This window comes from Hemicordylus capensis, chromosome 1, assembly GCF_027244095.1.
Source record: "Hemicordylus capensis ecotype Gifberg chromosome 1, rHemCap1.1.pri, whole genome shotgun sequence".
NCBI lineage: Eukaryota > Metazoa > Chordata > Lepidosauria > Squamata > Cordylidae > Hemicordylus > Hemicordylus capensis.
This window is the reverse complement of record NC_069657.1, coordinates 420,760,910-420,785,403: the sequence shown is the minus strand read 5'-3', so window position 1 is coordinate 420,785,403 and position 24,494 is coordinate 420,760,910. Positions and strand designations below refer to the sequence as shown.

At 40.1% G+C, this 24,494-nt stretch overlaps 1 protein-coding gene across 7 annotated transcripts in view; it reads left to right on the top strand.

The window, feature by feature from the left end:
- The window catches only part of TRAF5 (TNF receptor associated factor 5), a 44,060-nt gene that overhangs the window by 5,513 nt on the left and 14,053 nt on the right, over positions 1-24,494 (top strand). For 4 of the 7 annotated variants that reach the window (XM_053310284.1, XM_053310298.1, XM_053310266.1 and 1 more), the window contains exons 2-5: positions 19,033-19,272; positions 21,154-21,211; positions 23,149-23,250; positions 23,901-24,065. In XM_053310284.1, coding sequence (XP_053166259.1) covers positions 19,055-19,272; positions 21,154-21,211; positions 23,149-23,250; positions 23,901-24,065 — 543 coding nt within the window. In that variant the 5' untranslated portion in view covers positions 19,033-19,054. Of the gene's footprint in view, positions 1-12,589; positions 12,693-19,032; positions 19,273-21,153; positions 21,212-23,148; positions 23,251-23,900; positions 24,066-24,494 lie in introns of those variants that run through there. The other 3 variants (XM_053310305.1, XM_053310315.1, XM_053310292.1) reach the window with 2 other exon arrangements.

Below are 24,494 nucleotides of genomic sequence, written 5' to 3'. Positions count from 1 at the left end.
TAGTCCTTGGGCCTGATCCAGCAGGGCTATTCTTATGTTCTTAAAGAATAGCCAGGTATTTCTATTATAGAACATTTTTTTCTACAAATGTGTAAGCTAAATGGATTTGTAAGAGGGCTGGTCTAAAGCCTTCAGGGTAGGGGAAGAAATAATCTTGGAAAATACATAAACTATTTAAACTCAATCAAGGTCCTCTTAACACTGTAAACATCTACATGTACCAATACTGTTTTGAGGTGTTTTATTGTGATATGACATAAGACAGGGCTACTCAACTTTTGCCCTCCTGTAGAGAGGTTGGCCTACAACTCCCAACATCCCTGACTATTGGCCACTGTGACTGGGAATGCTTGGAGCTGAAGTCCAAAAACTGGAAGGCCAAATCTGTGTAGCCCTGAGCTAAGGCACATAGGTGGTTTCTTGAATCGGAGAGGTTTGGGTTGCTGTCCTAAGCATACTTGCTTTGAAGTAAGTAACATTGAAATAAATGAGGTTTTCTTTCAAATAAGTATGCTTGCAATTATTATTATTTATCATATTTTTATACCCCTGATATGTAAATCTCTAGGTGGTGTACACTTGTAGTTTTAGCAGAAATGTCGCTATTTGTGAAGCACCACAGAAAAATGCACCATATTAAAGCAATTTGAAACTAATTGGCCAACAGTAAGAGCTACCAAGGGTTTTTTGTCCCACCCCCAATCAGTGCTCTTTAACTTTTTTTAATCTGTGTGTGTAATGAGTCTTGTTCTGGGCAGCAATATCAAAGCAGTGTGCGCGCACTTGGATTCAAAATAGGCCCTTCCTGATTAAACGTGAGCAGGATCTAAATTGAGCGGACATGAAAAGTGTGAGCGCGCGCACACCTTAGAAAGTACACTGCCCCAATGTGTGCGCTCTGATTTAAGCATAAGATGTTTTCTTGAGTGCTAGATTGAAATATTTAGCATTTTAACTTAAAGCAAGAAGATAATCTGTACATGAGGGTTGCTTGTATTTAGTTTACAGTGCAATCTTGTGCATTTTTACTCAGTTCTGCTATGTTCACTGGGCTCTGTGGGCACCAGGAGTCGAAACTGACGAATCAACTTGAAGGCACACTTTACCTTTTAAGTGTGCATAGTATTGCATCCTAAGTGCATAATCAATCTTAATAATAAAACTATCGCCTTACTGTGATGGGTGCTCTGTAACAAATGTTGCACGTGGAGTGTTAACACACTGAAGAGACCATAGAAAAGCAGGCCTTGATATTTTTCCTTGGTATCTGAAAAAATTTAGGAGCTGGACAACAGACACTTTAAAAACATAATCAACTTAGTAATGGGTGTTGTGTGGTTGGGGTAGTAAATGGGCTTTTCCTTAACACCTTTACAAGTAACACCTTGGAACAGAAACAGGGTTGCCTGGGACAAATAAAATACAGGTGAAACTCGAAAAATTAGAATATCGTGCAAAAGTTCATTAATTTCAGTAATGCAAATTAAAAGGTGAAACTGATATATAAGATAGACGCATTACATGCAAAGCGAGATAAGTCAAGCCTTAATTTGTTATAATTGTGATGATCATGGCGTACAGCTCATGAGAACCCCAAATCCACAATCCCAGAAAATTAGAATATTGTGAAAAGGTTCAACAGTCTAGGCTCCAGGTGTCCCACTCCAATCAGCTAATCAATCCATAACACCTGCAAAGGGTTCCTGAGCCTTTAAATGGTCTCTCAGTCTGGTTCATTAGGAATCACAATCATGGGAAAGACTGCGGACTTGACAGTTGTGCAGAAAACCATCATTGACACCCTCCATAAGGAGGGAAAGCCTCAAAAGGTAATTGCAAAAGAAGTTGGATGTTCCCAAAGTGCTGTATCAAAGCACATTAATAGAAAGTTATGTGGAAGGGGAAAGTGTGGAAGAAAAAGGTGCACAAGCAGCAGGGATGACCGCAGCCTGGAGAGGATTGTCAGGAAAAGGCCATTCAAAAGTGTTGGGGATTTTCACAAGGAGTGGACTGAGGCTGGAGTTAGTGCATCAAGAGCCACCACACACAGACGGATCCTGGACATGGGCTTCAAATGTCGTATTCCTCTTGTCAAGCCGCTCCTGAACAACAAACAACGTCAGAAGCATCTTACCTGGGCTCAAGAAAAAAAGAACTGGTCTGTTGCTCAGTGGTCCAAAGTCCTCTTTTCTGATGAGAGCAACTTTTGCATCTCATTTGGAAACCAAGGACCCAGAGTCTGGAGGAAGAATGGAGAGGCACACAATGCAAGATGCTTGAAGTCCAGTGTGAAGTTTCCACAGTCTGTGTTGATTTGGGGAGCCATGTCATCTGCTGGTGTTGGTCCACTGTGCTTCATTAAGTCCAGGGTCAACGCAGCCGTCTATCAGGAGATTTTGGAGCACTTCATGCTTCCTTCCGCAGACGAGCTGTATGGGGATGCTGACTTCATTTTCCAGCAGAACTTGGCACCTGCCCACACTGCCAAAAGTACCAAAACCTGGTTCAATGACCATGGGATTACTGTGCTTGATTGGCCAGCAAACTCGCCTGACCTGAACCCCATAGAGAATCTATGGGGCATTGCCAAGAGAAGGATGAGAGACATGAGACCAAACAATGCAGAATTGCTGAAGGCCGCTAATGAAGCATCCTGGTCTTCCATAACACCTCATCAGTGCCACAGGCTGATAGCATCCATGCCACGCCGCATTGAGGCAGTAATTGCTGCAAAAGGGGCCCAAACCAATTACTGAATACATATGCATGCTTATACTTTTCAGAGGTCCGATATTGTTCTATTTACAATCCTTGTCTTATTGGTTTCATGTAATATTCTAATTTTCTGGGATTGTGGATTTGGGGTTTTCATGAGCTGTACGCCATGATAATCACAATTATAACAAATTAAGGCTTGACTTATCTCGCTTTGCATGTAATGCGTCTGTCTCATATATCAGTTTCACCTTTTAATTTGCATTACTGAAATTAATGGACTTTTGCACGATATTCTAATTTTTCGAGTTTCACCTGTAGCAGACCTTGCATTTGTTAGATATATTGCTGGCTTTAATCTCTTGCTTTTCCAGGAGACATGGATGTCTGAAGAACCCTATCTTGATGACTTTACTGCCTTTTCAATTAAAGCATCTCAGGGGGGTGGCAGAGGCCGGCCATGTGGTGGGCTGAGCACATTTGTTGCTACTACCATCAAGGTCACAATTATCAATTTGCCCGGTTGTGATCACTATGCTATGGCTTTGATGCTTAGATTTAATAACTTGTCTTTGCTTTCCATCAACATATACATTCCACCTATTCGCCAGCGCTCTCCAGTTAAGATGGATTGGTCTAAACTTAAAGTCTATGTAGAAGAGCTACAGAGCTCTTCACCATGTGCACATACTGTAATCGCTGGTGATTTTAATGCTAGATTTGGAAGTAATGACAGGATGTTATTCACTAAATATCAGTGCTTCAGGATGTGGGTCAGCTGCCCATGTCCTGTACTGAAATTGATATCTTGATTAGACAGTTAAAACCTGGTAAAGCTCCAGGAAGCGACCATATTTCAGCAGAGGTTATTAGAAATAATTTGGCATGGTGGATTTGGCTTCATTATTTTCATATATTGATAAGACAGCCCATGTCTCGAAGGATTGTGGGGTGGCAGTAATCAACCCAATTTATAAGAAAGGTGACAGGAAGCTCCTGGAGAATTATAGATCCATTGGTCTGCTCAGTGTAATAAGTAAGCTTTATGCCAGGCATTTATATGGAAAATTGCAGGACTTATTCGAAATGGATAACATCCTGGTTGAAGAGCAGTTTGGCTTGCGAGCAAGTAGATCTGTTATGGATCCAGCATTAATTTTGCAGCATTTAGTAGGAAAATATTGGCTCTGCTCTGTTTGCAGAATTTGTTGACTTTAGGGCTGCTTTTGATTTGATCTCTAAGGAGAAACTTGAGAATAAGCTTTTTAATTCTTCAATTGATTGTCAGCTATTGTGTTTGATAACAAAACTCCATGAAAATTTCCATATTAGAGTACGTTGCAGTGCACATGGACATCTCACCAAGGAAACTTTAACATTTAGGGCAGTAAGACAAGGTTGTATACTGGCCCCGCTGTTGTTTTAATTTTTACATTAATTCTCTTGCTCCCCATTTGAATAATTTGGATCACCACCACCCCCAAATTAGTGGATAAACATCGTGCAGTTCTATTGTATGCAGATGATGCTGTCATTCTCTCTCAAACACAAATAGGTCTAAGGAAAGCATTCCACTCTTTGGTCTCCTACTGTAAGGAGCACTCTCTAGAAATTAATCATAGTAAAATAAAGATCCTAGCGTTTGCGAAAAGACCCAAAATATATAACTGGAACTAAAATGGGTATAAGTTGGAACAAGTAAAGCAATTTAAATATTTTGGGGTAATATTTCAGGCCACTGGTTCCAGATCTGCACACAGAGATTATGTTGTCCAGAATGCAAAGAAGAGCTCACATACAATTCAATCCTATTATCGCTCTAGAGGTGCTCATTTCATTCCCGCGGCCATTAAACTATTCGAGGCCAGGGTTCGAGCACAACTTTTATATAGAATGCAGCTGGGTATATACTCCAGTTTTGCTAGACTAGACACAATTCATTCAAATTTCTTGAAGAATATATTCCAGGTCCCCAGCTGCGTCCTTAGGGCGATACTTTGGCTGGAAGCGAGGATGCTCAAAATAGAGGCCAGGGCCTGGATTATCATCTTTGAATTTTGGCTCAAGCTTATTTTCAACCCTGCTGGCCTAGCTCCAATAGTACTAAAGGACATGCACCATTCAAGGTGGTGGAAAGGAGTGCAGGAGTGGTTATACTATTATGTACTATTATGTAATACAGTTACAGGAGGGTAGATTTCTGTTGAACAACAGTGTAGCACCAGCTACAGTTTTAGGTACTAGCATTCACAGGCCAGTTCAGGGCAATTACCTTGATAGTGGCCATCTGTTTGCCAAATCACCAGCCCTGCTCCTTTCGCAGTTTTCGACTGGCCTTGTGGCTCAATCCTGCCACCTCTGCTGGGAATACTGGCTCTTGCTCTTGATGCTCTTGTTGTTCAGATTCCATCTGCTGGAGCCATCATTGCCTGCCCTGAGTTCTGTTGTTGTGTTAGAAACATATTGCTCTTTCTGTACAATACAGTATTCTTGTACAGTATATTACTCTTGTGAGCAGGTTTGGGGCCTGAGGTTGCACAAAGAGCTGCAGAGAGAAAGGTGGTGGAGAAAAATTTCTGCCCACCCCACATGTGAACAGAAATACTTCTCTTTGTGGAAGACATTCTAATGATTAACCCACTGTCCTTTTTAACTATATGATAAATTATTCTTGTATAGGTAATGCTAACTTTTACCTAACAGCTTAAATCTCTTTGATAGTGCCCACATTGCTACTTAGAGGACAGAGGCTACAGTGAACTCAGACTTTTGTAGGAAAGAGTCTACTTCATCAGGTACATAAAATGGGCAATAGATGCAATGGTGAGCATTTCTGATCAGCAAGTAATAGTGATTTTTAAGTAGTAGTAAATGTTTCAATTTACAGTACCAAAAAATATAGAAAGTAACACAAGTGAAATAAGTTACACAAACAATACCTGATCAAATAAAAAATGTCCCACATCTCTCTAATCTAAGGAAAAAGTTGCCAAAAGCAGAGAGAATAATTTCAGGTTGGTTCAGGTTCTCAGTTCTGCTCGCCTTAGGTTCATTTTATTTTATTTTATTTATTTTATTTTTGCATTTATATACCGCCTTTCGTTAAAAGACAACCCCAAGGCGGTTTACAAAAGTTAAAACATACAATAAAAAGGCAATAAAAACATCAAGCTAAAAAATATAAAAACATATAAAAAACAGGCATAAAAACAACACAACAGGTAAAAACACACAGAAGCAGCAGTAAAAACGACTATGTAAAAGCCTGGGTAAAAAGCCAAGTCTTTACAAGCTTTCTAAAAGCCATGATGGAGTCCAAGGAACAAATGGCCACTGGGAGAGCATTCCAGAGTCTAGGAGCAGCAACAGAGAAGTTTAAGGTAAGATGACAATTTAAACAGGTATTGCTTGTATCAAAAATTATTATTCCATCTTTCTATGAACAAGACCAGTTTTTCTACACGCCTATTGATATGTGACACTTATAATGCTCTCTTTAAAATAAGTTAACTTGTATATCATGGCCACATCCCATACCTTTTCTAACCACTCATTAATAGTCAGACCTCTTTTTGTTTAACAATGATATCGGTGGGATTGAGGAGCTTACTATAACTGTAAAACCCATTTGAGCATAATTATGTCTTGGAGTAGTTATCTCCCATATGTACTATTTTGATCTCTTTTAATAGAGAAGTACTATTTATTCTCATACCAAGGAATAGTGTTAGATTTGTTTGCCAGGGGTGGGTGGGGAGGGAGACTATGGAACTTCATATTTTCTAAACCGGGTGGTGTTTGTATGCTGACCTTACAATCGGTGAGAGAATGTAATATATGATAACTTTGGATAACTTCATGGAGGTCTATCAACGGCTACTAGTTGGAGGGCTGTAGGCCGCCTCCAGGGCAGGATACCTCTGAATACCAGTTGCAAGGGAGTAACAGCAGGAGAGAGGGCATGCCCTCAACTCCTGCCTGTAGGCTCCCAGTGGTATCTGGTGTGCCACTCTGTGAAACAGGATGCTGGACTAGATGGCCTTGGGCCTGATCCAGCAGGGCTATTCTTATGTTCTTATACGTGCTTCTGTTCTTATGATCACCCAGCCTACTAGCACTCTTACTCCAGATCTATCAAGGTACACATACACCCTTTTAATGAATATGTGTGTTTAACGACATTGCTTAAATAATCTTCTACATAAATTCCTCACACTCTTGCACTTCAGCCCCTAACATCATTTTCAATCTGATTGTGTAGCTGAGTAGTTGGTTAAATAATGGCTGTTGAATAATGTTGTGTAGGAGCATGAATGTTTTTGGTACATTCTATGCCAGTAATTATTTCCATCTCCGTCCTCGTTGATACAATCTACACTCCCTTCCTAAAAACAGAACAAACTTTTGTTTCCTTCCTCCTTGCTCTTCATATATTAACATCTGCTTCTTATTTGTCCAGATACATTGAGTCAAGTTCATTCTTAATTCCTAGTATTGTTGGTTAATTAAAAAGTTGTTTGGGTTTCTGCCCCCTCTTTTGGAAAAAGACATTTTTGGCAATAGCTAAAGTATGGAAATATGTTTTTCATAAAGTGCTCCCTTGTGGGTGAAATTGGCTAGGAGGAGGATTTCTCTTACACGTCCCAGAGTTGAGTGTAATTCTAGCTCCCACAACAAATGAACAAAACCTCAGTTGATGTGGATGGAGATACTAATCGGTGTCATCCAGTAGTGTCTGGAATTGGGCAACAACCCCTCGCTTGAGCACCCTGCCCAGAAAGGGGAGACTAGGAACCAGACTAGCTGATATAATTTAACAATGATAGATAAATGGAACCTCTGAATTCAGAAGTGGCATTCCTCTGAATACGAGGTACTGAGGACAAGCACTAAGGGCAGGCTGTGGGCTTCATGGACGTTTTCCAGATTACACGCTGCAACATACTCACAACGTGTCCACTAAGTGCCCCTCCATATTGCCCGTGTTTCCACATCAGTGTTGCTGCATTGTCAGCAGGGTGCCGTTCATATTTCCCATGCCTTGACTCGAATTTTAATGATACATTTTTGCCCTACAATGTTGTAAATGTGCTGCAGGAAAGTAGCTGTATTTTTCCCTTGTAGGGTGCCTTCCCCATATTTTATGAGTTGCAGCATATTTATTTATTTGATTGATTGATTGATTGATTGATTGATATACCACCCTTCCAAAAATGGCTCAGGGTGGTTTACATCAAAATAAAAACAGTTAAAATCAATTAACAATTAAAACCAAAACTAAATCAATTAAACAATTAAAATAATTTACAATTAACAATTAAAACCAAAACTAAATCAATTAAACAATTAAAATAATTTAAACATTAAAATCATGAACATTAAAATCATTAAAAACCAACATTTTGAAACCATAAATCTAATTAAAAGCCTAATTATGCAGTATGGACAGTTCTTTGCCCCCTCACTGCAGCGAGAAATCTTGGCTTTCTCCTCCTTTGCTCCACACAGATCCCAAACCCCACACCTCCCTCCCTTCCCCCCACTTGCTTCCAATATAACTTGAGCTTCTTAACACAAAAGGGGAGAGCAGATTTCTGAATCCAACCCTTTCTCGTGCACTTTTTACTGAAGAGGAAGCCCATTGAACTAAATAATTTACTTCTGTGCAAGCCCACTTGCTTACTACAAGGCAAAGGGCAGGGAGAGAGAACAGTCACTTATTTAAAAGGAAACCCGTTAAACTGAATCATGATTCATTTGCCCTCACTGGAGGAGCACTTGCCTCCCCACTCCTATTTATTTATTTCCCTGGAGGCACGCCAGTTCCTGTCTTTTCTCCCCTTCCTGGCTCGCCACAGCATTCCATTTTGTTCCCCCTCCCACATAAGCAGTTCCCTTGTTCTGTCACTCCAAAGCATGTCCTCCCTATTCCCCTTCTTTCTTTTTTTAAAAAAGTTTCCCATTATTGCTTGCGCAAGACTGGAATGATGCAAGACAAAGTTAGATTTTTGTTTTGGGGCGGCACTTCCCTCTGCTTGTGGATTAGAGCAAGGCAGCTGGGAAGTGGGGAGAAAGAAAGAAATTCATGTCACCTACCCCCCCACACACCTGCAACTCCATTGGCCCAAATGGAGCAGAAGGAGGAGCAGATAAACACATTTCAAGGATAATATGGATAGTGGTGCCTTGAAAACACATTGCAATGGATGGAAAATAGGAATGGTCACCAGCCTACAACAAAGCATTGAATAATGCCTTACTCTCGGTTTTAAATCATTGCACTATTCTGCCACACTTTGCAACGCTTTACCCATTGCAAATCTCGTAGTATGGAAAATGCCCTGGAGTCATCTACCTGGTCCTTTGTTAGAAACAGGATGATAGACAGGATGGGGTAAGTGGTGAATCCTACCCGCCCCCGCCCCCCCATAGAGCAAAGGGCAGTGTAGCCCTAACATTTTGGGACTGGATTAAGAGGTGCAGTATTCTCAACACATTTCATCCATTTTACAAGGAGTCATAAGGGAAGAGCAAGACCAAGGTGATTCATGACTGAAGTGCCTTTAGAATAAGGGATTAGGTCAGGGAAGCATTCTGACTCAGAAAGGGAAAACTCTCCTCAGTGCCTGTCAGCCTGGGATATATGTGTGTGTGCTTGTGTGTAAGTAAGCTTGTTAATTTTGGGTTACACTGGTTTTCAGGATAAAAACTTGAAGCCTGCAAGTCTCTAATTTCCCCTTGCACAAGTAGATTTCTTCCAATATCCCATGTAATTGTCCTTTAAAATAATCTGGCTGATTTTGGGCTGGGGAGGAGAGAAACAGGGCCTTGATTGATTTTTAATTAAGTGGTTTTATCAGTATGGTTTTCTTTGCTGTTGGTCAGTTTGAGCTTATAGAGAGGATTTCGTTGTTGAGTTGCAACAATAGCTCAGTGAAGGTCATTCTTAAATATTTCCCCTTCTTGTCCTTCATGAAGAGTAACTATAAAGACTATGCAAAAGAGGAGTTTAAGAATTCTCACTGTTTAACACAACTCTGCAGCTTGATTCAGAAGATCAAAGATTCTCCTTCAGTATATTGAGAACTGTATGTTCTCAACAAAGCAGACAGTTGGAAAGTGTTCTTCCCTTGCTGTGCGCTACTCAGTAATATATGCTCATGATAGGTTGCTCATACAACACCTTTACCACATAGCCAGCTGAGTTCTGTATTAGTTACACACTAATGGGCAGTTTTGGCCACATCCTCGACTTGCTTTTTAAACTGCATAATTACTATAATTTACTTGTTTTAAAGTAAAAACCTTTGATTTTCCATCTTAGAAAGATTTCATATTAAATTAGTTTACCTGAATCTTTAAGTTAGCAAATCCAGCTTGTATTCTTTAGGCATAAATGTGTTAGTGGCTGCCTCTACAAATTTCCTTTTGCTATGCTTGCACCACCTCCAGGTTGAGTAGGAGGGACGGAACCATTTCTTCCATCTTTTCCATTCCACTGCACCTATGCCTTGGCCTGCTTTATGGGCCTCTCTTATGAAGTAGAAATCGTATCCTGAGTTGAGAGTGAACGCTGCAAGATATTCTGATCTGTATTTTTAAAAACTAAACTTTGGCTTTCTGTCTGTGACAGTACCTCTTATAATTTTGAGTCTGTAAGAACATCATATTTGCAATATCTTCAGTCGTTGATGGAAAACACTTTAAAGTTGTATAGAGCCACCCTATGCATGTTTACCCATACATCAGTCCTGTGTTCAGTCAGGTCAGGCTGGCTTCTTAAATTTTTATTCCATTTCTATACTGTTTTTCATTAAAATAATCCCAAAGCAGTTTACAATATAATTTTAAAAATCCACAATTAAAATACAAAGTACAAATATTAAATATAAAAATATCTAAAAGTTTAAAAACTTATATAAAAGAGTAACACACAACACACAGCAGCAGCAGATTTATTTATATCAGACTTCCTAATGGGTGTATTTAGAACTGGCCGTAATTCTAGATGTTTTTTCAGCTCCGTGCTAACTATAATATAAGCTATTTGTTATCTCTACACTTCTAAAACAATTTTGAATTGTTTAATGAAAGGAAACAGATATCTGAGAACTGGCATAACTGAAAACTGATTACTATATATCAAAGGGAAGAATCATTATGCAGTAACTGGAGGAAGAAAATACATAGTCTGTTTGAATTTAAACTGAATGTAAATAAATTCAGTCCACAGCACTGAGAATTCTTTATTGAAGAGCAGAATTGTTAAACTTTAAAATGTAACTCCAGTGCAAAGTGTTTTTTTCTGAAGCTGTGGAGCTCTTGATTGCTATGTTTTTAATATCTATAAATATATCAGAGTAAATGTGCAAGATTGTATTTGTTTTTAGGTCTACTTCTGGGATGTTTGAATTAAAATGAGTATTTTGTTGTGAAATGAAAACAATCCTAGGGAGCGTAACAGGCAGTAGAAAGATGGAACTAATTAGCATTATTTAGAAACAGTTGCAAATTAACAAGCATGTCAAGAAACCACTCAAGGTAAAGGGAATGCTGCACAAAATGTACTTTGTTTCTCTTTTAGTATGTGTAAAAGTTTTATTTAGCTATTATGTAAAAAACAACAACACAGAATTAAATCTGAAGCATTAGTGGTACCTAGTTACTCTAGAGCATCATCTTAATTCATGTTGGTGGGGAAAATAAAATTAAAGTCTGGAATCTTAATGAAAATAGGCAGGCTTTCAAAAAGTTAATTAGCAAAATTATTTTCCCCCAATAAAACAGTAAAAGCCACATTTAAGTCTCCTTAGAATACTCATTCATTCACATGCTAGTGCTTTATGACTTCTTGCTACACTCTCATCTGGGTCTCTGGAGAGAATGGCTGGCATATAGAGCAAGGGTGCTGCAGTGTAGAGAAGGCACCAAACTTTCCAGCTAACTGCAGTGGGGAAGTGGCAATTTTTAATGCCCTCTGTGCCCCCCAAAATATGTCCCCATGAGCTGCCTCAGCACCTCAGGTCTCAGGAACATACTTTCAGGTGGCTCATAAAGCTTCCTGAAGAAGAGGGCATCAGATTGCTACTTCCACACTGCACTGTTGCAGTTAGTTTAGAAATTCTGTTAAGCTGTTCTCGTACTGTGCCGGTGCTTCCTTACTCTGTGAAGTATGTCAGCCTGTAAAAGTATTGTAAGTCTGTTTTTAGCTTCTCGTTGTCCCTAAACAAAGTCTAATCACTTCATGGCATTGGAGTATCCAGGTTCAGGTTTTATGAGCCTGAGCCACAAGCTTGATAATGCACCCAAACTGCAGTGTTGGAGTTATTTATGTTGTCATTTTAACAAGACTGAATACACAAGTCAAGGAAGCAAGTATTTTGTCTTCAGCTGCTTTTATCTCTTTTGGGAGACAAACTATGATAAACCTGTTTGATTCTCCAGCAAATTCCTGACATGTCTTGCTAACATCTTCCTCCTTCAGAAAATAGAAGACTATCCCTGACAGGATCCTAATCAAAAGGGAAGCGTTAGTCAATAGGGTGAAAGGAATGGAAACTTTAGCAGGGAAATGACCATGTAATGCTGGAATTCTTGATTTTATGGAAAGCGAAAGGTTGAACAAACCATAGATTTCAGGAAAACTGGTATAAATAAGCTCAGGGAAGCATCAGGTAGGATTTCATAACTAGATAATTGGCATATGGGGACTCACACCAACCTTGGTGGGAGTTCCTGAAGGAGTAGTTATTGAAGGCACAATCACAAATTATTCTAATTATAGCGGGAAAATGACCATCTGGAAAAAAGCACAAAAAGCTTTGTGATGAGTTGTGGTTTCATTTTTTTTAAGAGCCAGGGAAGGACAGATCAGCAAGAACTAATAAAAACAAATGTCCCAGGCTTCTAGAGACAGTGTCAACATTTGAAATGAGCTGAGGCTGGCAAGAATGCTAAGAGCAACAAAAGACTTTCAGGTACTTATTAGAGGAAAAGCAAGGAAACTACATCCATTGCTCAGTAAGGATGGTAAAATATGAACAAGTGACAGAGGAGGAGAAATTGCTGGACTCCTGTTTTCTCTCAGCCTTTGTTTCAAAGGGAAAGTGTGTAACCTCATGAAAGCAGAATGAATGATGTAGAGTCAAAATTGCAGTTGAAGATTCATAAGGAGTTGGTCAGGAAATGCCTGCTTACCTACCTTATGAGTTCACATCTCTAGGGCCAGATGACTTGGGGCACTAAAATAACATGCTGGTCTGTTCTTAGAACCTCTGTTATCTTTGAGAAATCATGGAGGTGCCACAAGACTGAAGATGGGCTAATGATGTCCCAAATCTTCAAAAAGGAGGATCTGGGAAACTACAAACCTGTCTGATTCACCAGTGAAGAGACTAGAGCAGATTTGGAACCAGTTACCAGGGAGTTGAGTAGGCTCTTGTTGAAGATCTCCAAGCAAAGATTGGACAGCTCTCTGTTGCAGCTGCTGCAGCTCTGGGTTTCTGCCATCTAGCAGGGGTTTAGGCTATATAAGATCCCTTCTAAGTACTGTAATTAAAAAAATCACTTCTGTGTGAAAGTTAAATGTATGCTATGACTTGGGTTTGAGGCAGGAAACTTGCAAAGGTACAAAAGTAGCATGTTCATTTCCTGTCTGTACTTGAACTCTGTATCCTTTGAATGTGAACTGAAAAACATATATGTATTTTTTAAATGTATACAGATCTAGTGGTTAAAGCAAATTTCCTGCTTATATTCCTGTTTGAATGATACAGTAAGTACATAAATGTGTTTTGGCAGGACATTTTAGGACAGTAATTTGGGCTGAGCTATCTGCAGACCTTGGCTCAAGAGGAAGAACTGATAGCTTTCTGGAGTGAGAAGTTTAGACAATATACTAGTGAACACTAGTTTAGGGAGAGGCATAAGAACTTGGAACTAGTGGCACAATTGCAATACATCCGTGCCCCATTTTGTTCAGCAAGTACAAAACGTTCCTTAATGTTAGATATATTGTTCATTTGAGGAAGAAGACATGCCTCTTCAGTTCATTAATTAAGTTGTGATTGCTCATTTTGGTTTGAGAATTTCCAGCTAATTATATTCATTTCTGTTACCTAAATATCCCTCTAATTCAGCTTTAAGATTGCTTTCAGGTGAGTGAGCAATTAAGTGGCAAACTATGAAGTGCTACAGTATGAAGATTTAAAGGACTTGGATTAAGACTCTGTCCACTCCTGACCTATCCCAGATGGCTGTGGAATTTAGGTGTTTGAAGGAGATCCACCAGCTCATAGAACCTGGGCAGAGATGTAAAACTTCCACAAAAGCTGAAGCTGTGGGAGTGGGAAATATTTTCCAGGAGTGGGGGTGGAGGGAAAAAGGAAATATAAAATATTTGTTCTTATCAGATCTAAACTGAGTTCAAAACTCTAAAAACATGAAATGCACCATGCATCACTTAGCACATTGTGGTGTACACTTATGACTTAAAAGGTATAAATGCCTTGGCTTTACTTAAAACAGTATGCAGTGTTGGAGCAGAAAATGCCTAAAGACACCCAGGCATATATTGGCTTTTTTGATTAGGAAAACAGCAAACAAAATAAAGAATGAAAACAAATAATAAACAGTAGCCATCATCAGACATTGTTTACAGGTTCTGTATTGTACATATGCTTATTTAAAAAGTGAAGACGGGTACCAGTCCCCTCAAATGCATGGTGCAGATAAGAACTGTACACATGTTAAATATATCCTTGAAAATATTATTTGAGACATGAAAACATGTCACGTTTTCCCCCTAATCTGAATCTGTTTGTGAAAGAACAATAGCTTACGATTCTGAACTTTCATGTTTCTCTCTGCTTGTGTCTTCATTCTGTTAATGAAACTGCTCTGGAGTGTTGGCTATGCACTCCAGACTAACTTTTGGACTGAGGTGGGGAATCAGTGAATCTAGAGTGAGCAGTTCATTACCGAATAAATCTGTGCATTTCTTTGGTCTAGGAAATCACTGACGGAGTTGAATTCAAAGTACACTTAGATTTATTGACGGGTAATAAGGGGGTACAGAAAGGAAAATAAACAATATAGTATTACCTGGTAAGACTGAATTGAGGCTCATGAAGAGGCATTTTAGCTTGAGATCCAAATTAAAATCAACTCAAGGCTGGCCAGAGGAAACAGGTCTTTGGAAAGCAGCTTTAGACTTTAGAGAGAGCAAAGAGGAGGTGGGGAACAGAAGAGTTTGGAGCATAGGTTGGTTAGTATACCTGAATCCTTCTGATGGTGTGTCAGACATTTGTTGCTCACTGGGTGCTGAGGGACCTCTCTCCAGGAACAAGCAGGATGCAAGCGGGCCACTCGCAAGCCAGGAAACCATTAAAAGTCTAAGGTGGTCTGATCTCAGGAGACCAGTTCTCTGATGCAGCCAATCATGCTGTGCAGATTGGGCCTGTGGAAGGGCTCAAACTGGAAACTGAAAGCGGAACAGGCACATGTGCCAAGGCACAGCCAGATGGAATAGCTGATGCCAAAACACAAGTATACAAAGTGGGTGAATTTGGTGAAGACACTCTGTTTGATGGGATTTGGGATACAAATTGACAGAGGTCTGCTCTCTGGCCATCTGCAGACCACTCCTCTCTCCTGAGAAGGGTGACATCCATGGTGGACAGAAGAATATACATGTTGTCCTTTTCAATCCTAGGTGGGTGTGCTCTAAGGCACAATGAAGTGAAAAGGTCTAGGCAGCCTGTATGTAGAAACATGGAATTAGGTGGACTCAGAAATTATTTCTGTGATGGAAGATTGAAATTTCTTTAACATAGTGAGAGCTCCTTCCTGTTCTTTATGCCAACCATTAAATCTTGTGTTAGATCTTCCTGTGAAGGTGATTAGCTAGAATGCTAATCCTTTGTGCCAACCAAGAGAGGAGTTTTCTGCTACTCTTTAGAGAAAGGACTTCTCTTTTAACTCGGGTCTACTCAGTATCCTCATCTGTGCTTGAACAGGGAGGAGATCATGGGAAATAGTTCCCCTTTCAGTCCTGTGTTAGGCTTGACATAGAGTTACCTTCCCATGCTGCCTGCTAAGCAGCTTATCCTTGGGAGTTAGTCTATGTAGGCAAATGGTGATCTCGTAAGTTCAGGTAGTCAAAATGGAAACTACGAGTCTAGTTGGAAATCACAAATAGGGGTGCTGCAGGAAGCCCCCAAACAGGCTGTTCTCTTAATAGTTCAGAGAATGGATGGTTTGCCGTTTGCACAAATTGAAACAAGCTTCTTTACTCATTCTCAGATTAGCATATTTCTGGATTTGGTATGGGCTGGTTTGGCTGATATATCCTTTAGCCGCCTAATGGGGGAGAGGCCTGGGTGCACACGTCACCACCTCTGCCCTTATCCGGTGCACTGTCTTGCTGCCACCTAATGGGGGGGGGGAGGATTCTGTCCAAACACCCCTCAACACACATGGATGGAATATCATTTCTCTAAAGTAGTAGCATCTGAACTGGTTCTATGTCTGTTTCCAAACACAGATTGATTTCTTTCTAACATTGCTGAAAATGGAGGGATCTGGATTTGGCAAGATGATTTGTTGTTCTTGTATGAAGGAATTGTAATTACCTAGTACTATAGATTGCCACAGTTTAGAAAGTGTTTTGTGGAAGTAAAGAGAAGCTTAAAGAACATGTAAAACCTTGTCATATACTAAAAGCATTTAACTCGTCTTAAAGAAAATATTTGATAAGAATTCTTTCAATCCCCCCCCTCCCCGATTCTAAGTTCTTGAAGAATTTTAAATCACCAAGCCCATTCCTCAGGGTTTCCCCCACCCTTGAGCTTTCACATCTCTAAACCAGAGTCCATTGAAGACTGAACAGATGCAAAGCAGGCTGGGAGGGAATGAAGTGCAATGATGTGGAGGAATAAAGAAACAGCGAAACAAGATGGTGCTTAACCTTCTTTCCCGAAAGCCTTTTTAGCCTATTTTCCTTAAGGAAAATAAGCTTCTGAGATCACCCGTGTGTGTGTGTGTCCCTGTCCCTATCAACTTTGCAATGCCTGGATTAAATTTGTACAGTTGTAGTGACACACAAGGACACCTCAACAGTGTAGTTTGATGTTATCCACCTCAATTTAAGATGGTGGGTATATGAACATTTGAGGCGAAAGTGGGCCAACATGAAGATGATAATTATAATTATAATGCAAGGAAAGTAGGCAGATTAGTTTCTACCAGGACTTCTTGTTTTCCACCTCTCTCCCCAACTCCCCATTGTTGTGCAGGGGGAGCAATGTAGTACTATTCTTACAATACAAGTCAAAGTAGGGTTGCCACATTCAGGCTCTTCAAATCTAGGCAATCTAACTTGCATGCTATGCACATTAATTGATTCACTGTCCAGTTAACTTGTATTTGTTCTGGATATCTACTAGAGCAAAATTTTCTACCAGAAAATACCATAAAAATAAATGAAGACTACACAGAGTTTGAGATATAGCAGTAATAGAACAAAACAAAAGAAAAATACACTGAGCTTTTCAATTAGGCTGCAATCCTATACACACTTACTTGGGAGAAAATCTGATTGAAACCAATGCTACTTCCTTCCAAGCAGGCATGCATAGAATGGATTGCACTATAAAGCCCCCCAAAAGTAAACATTACAATACACAGGCAGTGATTTACATCAAAATCAAGCTATCCTCTTAACTGCCCTATAGAGATTCCTTGCTGACAAAAAACAAAGGCAACATTCCTCAGGGGGTTACTTATTGTGAATCTCTCCCAGCCAGCCTCCTGTGCTTTACCTGCCTTACTCGAAGTCCAGTGGTTGAACGTAATAGTGACTGCACGTTTTACTCAATAACTCCTACAAGGGCTAGAGCTTAGCTTTTTTTAAAAACAAAAGCTGAGAATCTGGGCAAATCCGGGCACCACCCAGAAATCTGGGGGAGATAGCAACCTTACAATCGAGGTCATATCTGCACAAGAACTTGGTGGTGGAATATAAAACAAACATTTAGTATGCAGCTATATACTGTATCAGTATAGATGGTTAAATAGCTTTTCTCATACAAATATAGGGTCAGTTTGGACGATGCATTCAATCGATCCACACTATTAGGGAAATGAACCTGCATGCCCCACTCCCTTCCCAGTGTTATGACACGCCACTTTCAGTAATTTAAGGGTGGGTGGGTGGTTTCATTTGAGCTACCCGCAGTATCTAAATCATGTCTAAGGTGGCCGTTAAAGCAAATTGTTCCACCACTCAGTTAGGAAAAATTGGAATGGCATGCCAGGAGGGGAAACAAGATGTGCATGATGGGTAAGGCCAATCAGACATATGAAGGCTATTCACATGACCAGCCCTATCTGGGTTGGGCTGATCATGTGGAGTGCCGGGCTTGGTCCTAATCCTAGTGCTCTGCACCAGGATAGTCCAGGTTTTGTAACCTGGGTTAATAGTGAGGTAGAAGAGCACAAGTGCGCCCTTCAATCATGTGGCTGCTTGGGCTGTAGCAGCCACAGAGCTGGATGGCAGGAGTGCCTGGCAGCAGGGAAATCCCTTAATGCAATGTGTTCCTGGCACAGTGCATTGTGGGATGCCAGAGGACCTCTTCCTGCCGCTTCAGGTGGCACTGCTTGCGTGCTGCATGAGTGGCAGAGCTTTCAGGCGAACAGCGCTCGTCTGCCTGCCTCCCGCCAGCCCTCAGTAAACTGGTCGTGTGTACAATAGTCTGAACTGGCCCTAAGTGTGTGTTAGAACCATAAAATGGCCTTGCCAAATCAGATCCACAATCTGTTTAGTTCAGAATTCTAGCAGTGAATAGCCACATGCTTTCAGATGCTTACAGGCAAGGCTTGATGCAACATTCAGACCCTCTTGTTAAATCTGCAGTCAGAAGTGCATGGTCTTCAGTCATGGAGACTCCATTAGGCCTGTCATGGCTGACTGGTGATGAATTTGTCTATTTCTCCATTTGAAAAATTGTCTAAAATGGATATCAGCATCAGTTGTTAGCAGCAGTCTCTGGAAAACCAGTGAAAGATATTTATTTCGAATGCTTTAAACTGGAGAAGTTGTTTGGTTGTGGAACTAGCTGAATTGATAGTGGCTCATTATTTTAAAGTGTTAGCTCTGTTAATTAATATTCAGCATAAGTAGTTCCCTTGATAGTGCTTCAGTAGGTGAAACTGCATTTGCATCAGAAATTGGTACCAAAGCCTTACACACAAAATAAGGTTTTTCTTTTAACAAATGAATGTATATGTACCCAGCTAGCATCATTTTCTCTCTTTCAGCTTGTTTTGTATCTTGGTTTCCATGGCCTCTGAAGAACTTGCTGGCCACTTACCAAATTCCTATACACGTCAAAATTCTACAAATGCAGTTTCATTAGACTTTGAGCCTGATGCCAACTATCAGTTTGTGGAAACCTTAGAAGAACGGTACAAATGTACCTATTGCCATCAAGTCCTCCATAATCCTCATCAGACAGGATGTGGGCACAGATTTTGCCAGCGCTGCATTAGCTCTCTGAGGTACGAACCATCTCATTCTTTTTCTAAGCTCCTTATCATATTCCTTCAATCAATTCTCCACCACCCTTTTTAAAACTACATCATTCATAATTATCTTCCCTTCTGTTCTGCTTTATTGTGAGGCCACAGTACAGCTTTAAAGATTTGGTGCATTTCCACAAGTGTTGTGCACTATGCATTTCTTTACTTCCAGTATAGACTTTTCTTTGCTGTTTATTATTTATAGTTCCATGTGTGTTCATGGTACCTTTCACAGAATTAGAAAGTAGTTCTCATGGTTGACAGTGCATTTTCATAGGAAAACAGCTTTTTTCCTCCAAATTAGTCTCTAAAATTAAATAATGTCTGATAGACATGTGAAGCATAAGCTACCCCAAATTAAGCATTATGTTCTATTTTATTTGTGGAAGCTATTTAAGTTAGTGTTTAACTTCTCCATTGAAATAAATGGGGCTTGGCTGTAGTTACCTGTGGCTGGATCATGCCCATGTGTGTTATTTCTGGTTTGTGAGAAAAGTCTTAGATATGCACATTATCAGTTGCCATAGAGAAGCTGGTCTCTTTCTCTGGGACGTGCTCTTTCCAACACTTGGAAATTATACTGGTGACAAGAAGAGAAAACCTCATGTACAGAATGTGGCTCTGAGCATACATATGCAAAAAATGCAAAAACAAAACTTTTCTCATGTGAAAGCACTCAACTATGACTCATCTTGAGTTTCACTTTAGATTGGTTAGATGCATATCAGTGTTAAAGTGATAAAATCTCTTTGTAAAGTGGTGATTCTTTTTATTTATAAAGGTGACAGCAATTGGCCCTATCTAGTCCCAGCACAGCATCCCTCCAGTGGCTGTTGCTGGTGCCTATCATATGTTTGCGATTTAGATTGCCCTTTGCTTCTTTTTATAGCTGTGTAAACCACTCTGGGAACTTGTTGAAGAGTGGAATATAAATGTTGTAGTAGTAGTAAGTAGAAAGTGACATGCAGGTGACAAGTTGTCATTGCGAAGTGACATTACATGAATGTTAAGACTTGCTTTTTAATCAGTGTAACATAAAGCAGCCTTTGAATTTCTAACTTGCTATCTTTACTAAGATGCATGATTGCACAGATGTGCTTCTCATATTGTGCTGACTTGTTTAGTAGTTTTAAGGTATGCCCTTTTCCCTCTTATGCATAATTCTTTTTTTTTTTTTTTGCAAATTAAATTTTTATTGATTTTGACAATATTCTTATTAACATTTACAACAAATAAACAAATATGGACTTCCCACTCACACCTCTTCATGAATCATCAACTATAAAATTAACCTTTGCTGCTATAATAATTCAAAACATAAATTTAAACCTTACAAACACGATTTTAATCTGCCCAACCTGCTATTATTACTAAATTTCAAACCCTGCTGTAAAATCCATAGTAGGAAAATAGTTCTTTAAATACAACAAGAATGGTTTCCAATCTTCTTTACCTCTTATGCATAATTCTTAGCAGATTTAGATGCTCTCTTAAACTATGTGAAAGTCATCAACTTGTTAGGTTTCCAGCTTTTCAGCCAGGGTTTGTTAATCTAATTTCTTCTTACAATTTCCCTTTAGCTACCTCTGTTTTGGCAACAAGTCAGCAGGACTTCTACTTAAAGATACACTGCTACTATAGTTTGCAGAATCTGGGTTTGCTTGATGGATGAGGTAAAATTTGTTGAGAAGAGAGTGCTGAAATCAACAATACTATAAGTTGAAGGACTTAAAAAAATACTTCTGCTGAGAGAACTGCAAATTAGAATATTGCACTGGCCTGCATAGGCAGTTAATATCTCCCTGAGAAGCAAAATTTTACCTAGCCTAAACTGACCTGTGTTCCCATGTTGTCTTTCAGAGAACTGAATGCAGTACCCACTTGTCCTGTTGACAAAGAAATGATAAAACTTCAAGAGGTGAGAAAAGTTCTGTTTATACGACTTTATTTTTTTAAAGTCATTCTGGAGGGGTTTTGTGCAAAATTGTTGGATGCATCCAAGGAAATTTTAAACCAGAATTTGAAATTAAGGTTTTTAAATGTCAGAATGTACAAATTTGGTGTAGCTCTAAATTTTTAAAAATGCTTCCAAGAATTTCATCTTGCATTTTGATCAAATGCAAATCCACCTCCATCAAAACAGGAAAAGAAATATTTTGAAAATATTTTGCAAGTTTGGTAATGCTCTATACTGGAGCTATAATCTAACAAGAGCATGTTGTGGCCAATAGTTTGATGTCTAGCACTTGAAGTCCTGGCAAACCTTTAAGGGAAGGTGAGCTTCACGGTTGTTGAGAGTTCATAGCTCTCTGCCAGACCTTGGTGTTCAGATCTGACACACAGCTAGTACAGTCAGGAATCTCTTAGCTGATCTTAAAAGACCCTGATATATAACAAAAGGGAGAAAATGCACTGCCAAGTAGAAGGCCTAAGCTCTTCAGGGTTTTATACATCAAACCTGTCATCTTGAATGGCACCCAGAAAATAGAGAGCAAGCAACTGGATGTACTAGAGCAGTGATATAGAGGCTATTCACACGATGGTAGAAAACCGGGCTAGCCTCCGCTAGCCCGATTTTCTACCATCGTAAGAACCGCTGGGTTCGGCTGCGAGCCCGGTGGTTCTTGAACGGGTAATCCGCTCAAGTAGCCTGCCCCTTAAACCGGGTTTGCAGAGCTAGTGCTCCGTTTTTAAAATCGTGAGTAGGCGGGGCTCCGCACCGTGGTTACTCATTAGACCCCTGGCGGGAGGCTGAAAAGGACCCTCCCGGCTTGGGGGTCTCCCCAGTATGCCCTGCATGCTTGCGCAGGGCATACTGGAGCTTCCGGGGGCCATGCAGCCCCCGAACTCCCCAGTCCCCACCGGCTCCATCACAGAGCCGGCAGTCGTGTGACCCTGATATATCCCGCCCTGCTCGTGTGTGGGGAGAGCATGCTCAGCCCACTCTCCCCGCTCACTCTTACAAACCAGGTCTCACTGATCGTGAGACCCGGCTCAATATCTGTTGGCTGTGACCCATTCCCACAATGGACTAGTCTTGAGTTAGAGGAAAGCCTGACTACTGCTGCGGCTTCTTCAGATAATGATGGGAGTCTTCTCCCCTGAGGAAAAGTATGTGCAATTGGTGTAACGTGCTTATGGACATTGCAGGAAGGTGCTTATGGGCACTACTACAAACTGCATTTCTAGGAGAAACTGTAGGTCCTGTAGAATCCAAAGACTGTAAACCCAGTAACTAGGGACAGCTAAGTGTTATGCTCAAAGGTGTTATAGCTGTTAAGACCATTCTCTTATGATAAGGGTGGCCTGCCTTCACTACCATCACTCTTTTGATTCCAGGAGGTTTCTTTGTGGATTAAGCATGGAATAATTGGCAGATTGGGCTTCCCCATTTGCTATTGCTTCTCTCTAAAGCCTTTGCCTCCTAGCACATGAAACTAGTATTTACCCCCCTCCAGAGTTGCAACACTGGATGCTTGCTTAGGGCATAATAATCTCTTTCACAAGTGTGACTTTATTTAGATGTATGCCCTGCTTTTCAGTTAAGGTAGGTTCCTAAAGCACCTTACAAAGCTACAATTATAATAGGGTTTCATTGTGGTTATGCATGGCAGAGTTTTCTAATTCCTTGTACTTGGTGTTGTAGTCCAGGTTCCAGACTCTTTCCTCTGAAGAGAAGGAGCAGAATAAACTTGAAATGGACTTAGAGAGTGTATCCTGAAGGAAAATATTCCAACTCACAGAAGCAGTCCCCTTGTTAATTTTCGTTTCAAGCCTTGTTCTGTTTAAAATATTGTAATGAACTGTTGTACTTTTGTTTGTATGTTTAATATAATCTCTTATACTTTTGCTCAGGTCTTCAAAGACAACTGCTGTAAAAGGGAAGTTCTCAATTTGCAAGTTTTTTGCAGAAATTCTCCAACCTGCAATGCAAAAACATCTCTGGGGAGATACCAGGTTTGTCTTCTAGCATCCTAATGCTTACTGAGAAAATTTTGACTTTTCTTGTTGCAGCAAAACAGATTGCTGCTAAAGCTATTTTCGCCCATTCTGAGTAGTAGAGATATATTGGTTGCTATCTGTGTGAACAAACTGCAAATAAAGAAATTTATATTCATTGTTGAAACTGCCAGTTTTAGTCCTTGAACTCTTCATATGTTTTGCTGAAGGAGGCTTTTTGCCCCTTGTGGAGAAATACTTCTGCATATGTGAATAGTTGGCCTTCTTCTTGTTAAATAAGTGCTTGGTGTGTGTATTGTGGGGAGTAGGTAAGAGTACTGCATTCTCCCCACCTTGCATCCTGCAGCTCAGAAGTGGAGTGGGGGGACCTATGATCATTGCACTTTGATGCTATACATGTAAATCTGTAGACAGGCAGAGAAGCAGAGGTGAAGGCTAGATATGAGTAACTTTTACCAGCATGCAACAGCGTCTTCTGCTTGTGGACAATGTGGGGTTTACATTTGGAAATCTGCATATGCAGCTTAGCAAGTGATTTAATGTGCAGAATATTGTAGTCCCTCTACAGAATAGTGCTGAATATTGTAGTCCCTCAGTGTGTTACAGTGAGCTTTGCAATGTGGATAATACATACTGTGCTTCTACAGGATCACTTACAACAGTGTTTGTTTGAAAGTGTGCTGTGCACAAATGAAGGATGTTGTGAAAAAATTCTTCAGAAGGATCTGAAAGAACATTTAGGTTTACAGTGTAACTTTCGAAAGGAACCCTGCCAATATTGCAAACAGCCTGTGGTGGTATTTAATCTAAAGGTAAGCTTGAATGTAAAATGTGTGTTAAAATAAGCATAATTCTCCAAATTGTTGTGGAAAATACTTAGTGACTTGAACCATAGAGATGAGAATCTCTTCCTTGGGTATTGTCAGTTGCAATCATAAAGATAACCAAGAACATTCTCTTTATTTTTCTCTCTGTTTGCTAAAGTTGGGCCCATAGTCTTGATAAATTATACAACCAATTATACACTTGGAAGATTTACATATGAAATTATCCTATACCGAATCAGACCATTGGTTCATCTAGCTCAGTATTATCTATGTTGACTGTAGCTTTCTAAGGTTTCAGAGGGGGGTCTTTCCCAGGCCCACTTGGAGATGCCAGGGACTGAACATGGGACTTGCAAACTTCTTGAAGTACAGCAAGCACTAGCATTTGGCAGATTTGAGCACCTCTGTACCTCT